The sequence below is a fragment of the Gaeumannomyces tritici genome (assembly GCF_000145635.1).
Source record: "Gaeumannomyces tritici R3-111a-1 unplaced genomic scaffold supercont2.141, whole genome shotgun sequence".
Taxonomy (NCBI): domain Eukaryota; kingdom Fungi; phylum Ascomycota; class Sordariomycetes; order Magnaporthales; family Magnaporthaceae; genus Gaeumannomyces; species Gaeumannomyces tritici.
In genome coordinates, this window is record NW_008804685.1 from 1 (window position 1) to 7,954 (window position 7,954).

Below are 7,954 nucleotides of genomic sequence, written 5' to 3' on the forward strand. Positions count from 1 at the left end.
GGGGGGGTGCAGGGCTCACACTGCTTCTGTAACCAAAACAGATCAAATGCAACACCGAGGAGCCCATCTGCTCCAACTGCAAAGTGTACGGCAAGGATTGCGTCTACGAGCCCACGGAAGATGCCTCCCCGGCCGCGGCTAGGGTCCGTTCTGCCAGGTCCTCCCCGCTCACCCGGGCTACCACCCGCTCGGCAACCGGTGACCGGCCCTCACCGGTAACCCTCCGTGTGGGGAACGAGGACGCGGCCGGCGCCGTCAATGGTGCTGTCAATGGTGGCACTGTACCCAGGGCCAGTCTCACCCCTGGTGAGGGCCCCGCTGCTGCTGATACTGCCGTTGCCAGCTCCGGACAGCGCAGCGATAGGCCATCCGCGTCGTCCCACGGGCTCCCCAGCAGTCACAGCACCCGCGTGTCGCGCATGGTCCTGTCCGCCAACGGCGTCTCCAGCTACCATGGCCGCACCAGCGCTCTGTTCGAGGAGCCTAGCCACGACAGATCCGGCACCGAAGCACCAAGACTACGCTTGCCCGGTGAGTGGATCGAGAAAGGCCTTGTTGCCGATGCGGCTCGCCAGCGTAAGTCGACTTGCTGAATCTAGCAGGGCCTAGTCGGTATGCCTAGAGCTGATCATCAACGCTTATGCTTGACAGGCCAACTGGAAGATGTAAACTTTCGCGCCGGCAGACTCGACTTTGACGGTGTCGATCCCGACCTGGGCTTCCACCTATTGTCTCTGCACTGGTAAGTTCCGGGCGGTTCGCATTGCCTCGTTTCTATTTACTTCCAATACTAACAAGACTGCCCGTAGGAACCGCCAACACCATTCCTTCCTGATAACATACCGACCCGCCTTCATGCGGGACATGGCCTGTAATGGCCCCTACTTCTCCAAGCTGCTACTTAACGCCATCTACTTTGGTGCATCAAAGTTCAGCCCGCGCACCGAGGTTCGAAGGGACCCCAACGATGTGCGGACAGCAGGCTGGAGGTTTCGCCAGCGCGTGCGCGAGCTCCTTGGCGAATCGCTTGACCGTAGCGACATCACCACCATTCAGGCCCTGCTGGTCATGACTAACTCGCTCTTCGCCCTGGGAGACGAGAGGAGTGCGGCTTGGCTCTACTCGGGAATCGCCTTTCGCATGACGGTCGATCTCGGCATGCATGTTGACCATCCGGACCTACCTGGGAACCGCCGCTTTACCGACGAGGACCTCGAGATTCGCCGGCGCGTCTTTTGGGGGGCTTTTGGTTAGTTGGTCCATATCTTGGACCGCTTGACTTTCGGCTGACGACGAGCGAGTTTAGTTGTGGACAAGATCCAGAGCCTGTACCAAGGCAGGCCAGTAACAATCAAGGAATCCGACACCTTGGTTCCGATCAAGTTTCTTGACACATACGAGGAGTTGGAGCCTTGGGAGCCGTTTGCGTACTCGACCCAGTCCGACCTTTACTCTGGGTCGCCCGCGTACAGCGTCTCTGCCTTTACTGCACTATGCCGGCTTTCCATCGTTATGAGCGACATCCTGAGCTCCATATATACGGAGCGCAGCTTTGATCAGCCCTCGGAAGATCTCCTCAAGGTGCAGGACCAGCTTCACACGAAACTAATTACTTGGCGAAACTCTCTTCCCGCTCATCTAGTCTTTGACCCAACCAAGCGCGACTCCAGCATCCCACCGCCCCAAGTCCTCAGTCTGCTGTAAGCCCGGTAGTGTCCCCGCCGTCCACGTTTATAACATGGTTTCTAGGCTGACTGAGACTGCTCAGCGCAATGTATCACGTGTTTCTGATTCTACTGCACCGGCCATTTGTGGCAGACGGACATCTTTTTAGCGTCTCACGCTCCACCTCTGTCAACGCCTTGATGACATGCACAGCGGCAGCTACCGAGATCGTCCATCTTATCCGAGCCTATCATCGCACCTTTTCGGTGCGTAGGGCCCCGTACTTGATATCGTATGCGACCTACGTTGCGGCAACCATACATGTGCGCATCGCCTCCAGGCGAACACCCCAGTCCGACGCCTACAGCAGCCTTGAGACGTGCCTGGCCGTGTTCCACGAGAACCAGGAAACCAACTGGGCTGCTAGGAGGGCCACGGCCATTGTCCAGAATCTGATGCACAGGTTCGGGGTCGTGCTGCCCGAGGGCCGACAGCCTGTGATAGACCCCGTTGGCTCCAGCAGCCGGAATGCCGATTGTGGTGGCCAGAATGTGGCGTCCAATGGTGCCGACACGGGGGCCCTGACGTTACAAAACCGTCTTCGCGAGGGCCGGACGCCTTCGGAGACCGAGGGCTTTGACGTGGATGGCATCATACAAAGCTTTCTGAGGGCTCAGGACGGCACCGGACCCGATGAGGGGCTTCCTGTGGGCTCCAATTCTCTGGACCCCCAACATGCGAGCGATCCGCATTCGGCCTTGATGGGAGCGGCAACTCCAGGTGGCCACCACGGGAGCGACGGTGTCCAGGGCCACCACAACCATCAGTCGCAGCAGCACGCCCAGTCGGATCTCGCGAGCCGCACCCTATTACCCCACGGGGTGTCTGCAGGGCCCTTTTTGCCAGGAGCGGATGGCGGCTGGCAGCAAGGGGGCATGGCCGACGGCGCTCTGTCTGTGGGCTTGGTGGACGATCTCCTCTTTGGCTTCCATGGCTCGGCGCTCGATGGATATACCACGTGGCAATGGGATGGATCCTAAGGTAATGCAATGGATTTTGCTGTCTGTCTTGTTCCTCCAGTATTGCTGTCACCTCGTGTGCATGTGCCTCGCGGGATCTTCCCCACACAATTTCAGGGGTAAGGATGCGGGGATGCCACAATCGCGGGCCTTGTTGGTTTTCCGCGGGATCTTAAATCCGCGTGGGTCACTATATCGACCAAAGCCTTCCCGCGGAACCACAACGGGTTGCTACCGCATCACTCTGCTCCACCAAGCACGCCAGGACCTGCTGCCAGTTCCCGGGTTCCCTTGGTCTTTTGATGAACGGGTACTCTGGAGGGAAGAGAGAAAACCGGGGAGTTCCTCGGTGTGATGAATCTCATCACGGTGTCCATGGCCTTGAGACTGCCCACATATGTGTCCAGCCTCTGCCCAGCCTTTTTCGTCACATACCATTTGTCGTTGATTTGCGTTGCCCGTTACGACACACGCACACTAGGAATTCGTCCCCTTCTTTGCCGTCAAAGTTGATATACCCATTAGTTTGAGAATTCCTCGCGGATGAAGGCCTGTTTGCGGAAAACTGCGCTGCTCAACCCCAGAGCGAGATCCCAAGACATCTCCTCAGCTTGGGCGTCTGTCTCGCCCGCTAGACACTCCGGCATTATCGAGTCTGGTGGATCTGCTGCTTCCAGGAGTCTGTCTTCGGTCCACACGAGTCCGGCCCTCATCATCGATAGTATGTGTTACCTACCAGTCTGGCTCGCCGTCTTTGACAATCCGAGGCCAAGATTTCCATGAGATAACTAACATGGCCACAGCCCCCCTCCCGCCGCCCTCGCTCTCCCCTTGGATGCTCAGGGTCAAGATGCCCGAGGTTCAGCAGCCCCAGCGGAAGAGGCGGACCCGCCACGTGCTCCCCGCCGTCATGATGCGGGCCGGCACGTCCCGCGGCCTCTTCCTCCACCGCAGGGACCTGCCCGGCCGGACCATGGACGATTGGAAGCCCGCCCTGCTGGCCGCCATGGGGTCCTCCCTGGGCGACCCCCGCCAGATCGACGGCGTCGGCGGTGCCACGTCGACGACGTCCAAGGTCGCCATAGTCGGGCCGTCCAGCATACCGGGCGTCGACGTCGACTACACGTTCGCCCAGGTCGCCGTCGGCAAGGGCGTCATCGACTTCAACGGCAGCTGCGGGAACATGGCCGCCGGGGTCGGGCCGTTCGCGGTCCAGGAGGGTCTTGTCAAGCCAAAGCCGGGGCAAAGGACGGTAAGCAATAGTTCTACATGAGATGTAATATGATGCAGTAGCCACCTGGCTAACAATAAACGTGTGATACCAGATGGACGTCCGCGTTTACAACACCAACACAAAGCGCGTCATGGTCGAGACGGTGGAGCTGACCGAGAGCGGCGACTTTGAGGAGGACGGCGACTTCACCATCGCCGGCGCCAAGGGCTCGGGCAGCGAGGTCAAGGTGGCCTTTGTCGACCCGGCCGGCAGCATGACGGACAAGCTGTTCCCGTCGGACGACGGGCTGCGCGTCGAGGACGTGACGGTCGACGAGGCCGGCAGCGGCCTGCCGTCCTTCACGGTCGAGGCGACGCTCATCGACTGCGCCAACCCGTGCGTGCTCGTGGACGCCAAGTCGCTGCCCCGGGAGGTCGGGGAATCAGACGCAAACTCGGAGGAGTACATGACGTACATAGAGGCCATCCGCCGGGCCGGGGCGGTCCGCATGGGGCTGGCGCCCACGTGGGAGACCGCGGGTGGGTCGAGGGGCACGCCCAAGATCATGGTCATCCACGCGGCGCGGGAGGCCGGCCAGACCGTCATGGTGCAGGCCTTCAGCATGGGAAAGCCGCACCCGACGCTGCAGATGACGGGGGCCGTGTGCATCGCCGCGGCCGTGTGCATCCCAGGGACCGTCCCTGCTGCTGCCGCCGCGGGAGGAGGAGGAGGAGGAGGAGGAGGGGGTTCCAAGCAGACCGTCAACCAAGGGATCCCGACGCCCGAGAGGACGCCGAGCCCGGCGAGCATGATCGACGACGACGGCGGGGACGCGCCCGCCAAGCAGGCGGCGAAGGTGAGGCGGATGGTTCACGTGGGCCACCCGACGGGCGTCGTCAGCGTCGACGCCGTGGTGGAGCTTGATGCCGAGGGCAAGGCGAGGGTGGACAGGGGGGTGGTGTCGAGGACGGCGAGGAGGATCTTTGAGGGGAATGTGCTGTACTATGTATAAATTCGGCCATATGGGGATGTTTTTTTTGCGAGTTGTATGTAGGTTACTTTTGTCTACTAGAGTAAATATTACGAGCGGCCGCATTGCTTGTCATTCATCCGTCGTCTTTGGCTATGTTGCAAGCTGCACGACATGACGTACCAACAACCCCTGAAACTGCTGTTATTCGCACCGCATGTTGTAATCGCCACGTGGATAGCGGCGAGACAAATCCGCCATGGCATAAATGTTACGCGGTACATTCGTCTTATTTCCCATTCCCCTCTTCTCCCACTATCCGCCAACTATTGGCATGCAGCTGCCCACCTCAGATCGTGGAAGATACCGAACAGACCCGTTTCCCCGTTCACTTGTTTGCGTCCTGAAATACCAAAGCGGAATCCTCGTCTTGGCAAGAAATACGGGGCTGCCGCGGCTGGTCAGACAGGGATAATCGCTTAGCCAGCACCCCTGCGCTCCTTGTGCTGTTCCCGCGGGAAGGATGGGAGAACCTCTTCCCCCCACGGGGGCTAAAACAAGCTCATCGCTGACCCACGCCTTCGGTCTTTCTCCAAAACCCCGCACGGAGAGACCCCATATCGCGCCTTTCGTGCTGGCCCCAAAGCAGGCATGCCATGGCGCTAGGGGAGAATGGCGAGTCGGAAACACATTACATTTCCCTGGCCGCTGGGCCGTTTGCCGCTGGGTAGCCAGCCGCACACGCAAGGGGAGCGGTCAGCCGAGTGCAACAAGGGGAAAAAAATGTCTTGTCCTTGGCTAGACGCAGTCTAAGTCGACCCCGCGGGGGAACGACGGGGGATCCTACCCCACGGGGCAGAGGAGGAGGGAAAAGATGGTTATCAAGATCCCGCCCGTATAAAGACGAGGGGGTCCCATCCCCCTTTGATCCAGCCAGTGTCACCTCCTGCCTCATCGGCCGGACGCGTCTCCAAGTACTTCCCCTTTCTCTCGCCGGGGGTCGTCTGCCGTTCATCTTACCCTTCTTCAACCCTGCCAGAAGCAAGAGTCCCTCTCGTCCCGGCCTCTCTCTCCCTCTCTCCCTGTCACGTCCCGCTTCCGTGGTCCTCAACCTACCGCAAAGATGGCGAAGACGACGGCACCCGTGCCCCGCGACGACAAGAGCGGGGACGAGAAGGCGACCTCCAGCGTCTGCGAGGAGGCCGGCGTGGACGCGGGCGCGCAGGGCCCGCCGCGGCACATACCCTCGATCGAGATCCAGGCGCGCTTCGACACGCTCCGGGACCTGTCCGAGGAGCAGATGGCGGCGCTCAACAAGCGCCTCGTGCGCAAGGTGGACTGGAAGATGATGCCTATGCTCACCATTATGTTCCTCATGAACTATTTGGATCGCATCAACGTTTCCAACGCCCGGCTCGCGGGCCTGCAGGAGGACTGCCACATGTCCGACACGGAGTGGAACGCGGGCATTTCTGCCTTTTACATCGGCTACCTGCTCGGCCAGCTGCCCGGAAACCTGCTGCTGTCAAAGGTCAACCCGAACTGGTTCCTGGCCACCGTGATGCTGCTGTGGAGTGCGGGTACTTTGTGCATGGCATCCATCACAACGTGAGTGTTTTCTTGCGCTCCCTTTTCTTGCGGCCATGAGAAGGGGGAAAAAAGGGGGTGCGAGGACAACACTAACCAAAGAATCGGCAGACCGTGGGCGTTTGCCTTGTGCCGCTGCTTTATCGGATTCGCCGAAGCGCCATTCTTCCCCGGGATCACGTTGATGTAAGACAGCCAGCGCCGGGCTCGTCCTCGCAGAGCTATTGCTAATCCAACAACCCGCCTCGTCCAGGACCTCGTCGTGGTACACCAAGGAGGAGAACCCGCTGCGCATGGCCATCTGGCACGCCGGCAACACCATCTCCAACATCCTGTCGGGCTTCCTTGCCGCCGGAATCCTGGAAAACATGGGCGGGGTGTAGGTTTCATCCTTTTTTTTCTTCTATGCTTTCTTGCGTCCAAACTCCAAGATCCGCCTCGGGACTAACAGCCCCGAAACAGTGCGGGCCTCAAGTCCTGGCAGTGGTTCTTCCTCATCGAGGGCATCGCGTCCGTCGCCGTCGCCCTGGCCGCCTACGTCGTCCTGCCGGCCTGGCCCGAGAACTCCAAGTTCCTGGACGAGCAGGAGCGCGAGATGGCGCTGTACCGGGTTCTCAACTCCAACGGCGGTGTCGAGGAGACGCACGGCGGCATCTGGGCCGGGCTCAAGTCGGCCGCCAAGGATCCCTTCACGTGGATCTTCTGCATGATGCACTTCGCCCTCGTCACGGCCCAGTCCTTCAAGGACTTTCTGCCCTCCATCATGAAGACCTTTGGGTTCGGCAAGCTCCAGACGTACCTGATCCAGGCCCCGCCCTACGCCATCGCCTACCTGGCCGCCTGCGGGCTCGCCTGGTCGTCGGGCAGGATGCAGGAGAGCTTCTGGCATGTGGTGGGGCCCATCGTCGCGTCGGCGGCCGGGTGCGCCATGCTGATCGCGACGCTCAGCGTGCCCGTGCGCTACGTCGGCCTCGTCCTCCTCATCTCGGGCACCTACTCGGGCCTCAACCTGCAGCTCTCGTGGGAGACGACCGTCGTGCCCGCGCCCCGCGCCAAGAAGGCCGCCCTGGTCGCCATCGCAAACTGCATCAGCCAGACCAGCCACTGGTTCACCCCTTACTTCTTCCCGCGCTCCCAGGAGCCCTACTACCGCATGGGCGGCGGCGTCATCCTGTTTGGCTGCCTCTGCGTCGTCATCTCGGCCATGCTGGCCCGCTGGAGGGCCGTGGTGCTCAACAAGCGCCTCGACGAGGCCGAGGGCTGGTCCGACAACTCTGGCAACGAGCGCGGATGGCGCTATGTCTACTAAAAAGAAGAGGCATGAGGACATGGAATAATGTTGATGAATTTTGCGTTTGGCTTTTCGATGCTGATGAACCTTGGTCTGAGCTTCAATTTTTCCATCTACAAAGTTGGCAGTTGCACTCGTGCTTGTCCATACCACAAACGACTTTAGCCAAACCCACCACGCCTATTGCTCCTGCTCTCTCTCTCTCTCTC

General features: G+C 60.4%; 3 protein-coding genes across 4 annotated transcripts; all 3 read left to right on the forward strand.

Annotated features, from left to right (window-relative positions):
• Positions 1 to 196: 196 nt before the first annotated feature.
• GGTG_14110 lies at positions 197 to 2,947 on the forward strand (the record flags this gene model as incomplete). Of its 2 annotated transcripts, XM_009232038.1 has the most annotated exons (5): positions 197 to 576; positions 652 to 742; positions 810 to 1,249; positions 1,307 to 1,700; positions 1,769 to 2,947. In XM_009232038.1, exons 1-5 carry the CDS (start codon positions 420 to 422, stop codon positions 2,703 to 2,705), a joined length of 2,019 nt encoding a protein of 672 aa, XP_009230302.1. In that variant the 5' UTR covers positions 197 to 419. The 2 variants fall into 2 exon arrangements, with proteins under 2 accessions (XP_009230302.1, XP_009230301.1); XM_009232037.1 differs by lacking the exon at positions 197 to 576 and having other exon boundaries at positions 612 to 742; positions 1,769 to 2,705.
• A 530-nt stretch (positions 2,948 to 3,477) lies between these two features.
• GGTG_14111 (methylitaconate delta2-delta3-isomerase) lies at positions 3,478 to 4,915 on the forward strand (the record flags this gene model as incomplete). Its single annotated transcript, XM_009232039.1, has 2 exons — positions 3,478 to 3,936; positions 4,010 to 4,915. 2 exons carry the CDS (start codon positions 3,478 to 3,480, stop codon positions 4,907 to 4,909), a joined length of 1,359 nt encoding a protein of 452 aa, XP_009230303.1. The 3' UTR covers positions 4,910 to 4,915.
• A 1,025-nt stretch (positions 4,916 to 5,940) lies between these two features.
• On the forward strand, positions 5,941 to 7,763 carry GGTG_14112 (MFS transporter; the record flags this gene model as incomplete). The annotated part of the gene is made up of 4 exons (XM_009232040.1): positions 5,941 to 6,475; positions 6,566 to 6,640; positions 6,708 to 6,833; positions 6,917 to 7,763. Exons 1-4 carry the CDS (start codon positions 5,991 to 5,993, stop codon positions 7,761 to 7,763), a joined length of 1,533 nt encoding a protein of 510 aa, XP_009230304.1. The 5' UTR covers positions 5,941 to 5,990.
• Positions 7,764 to 7,954: the final 191 nt, after the last annotated feature.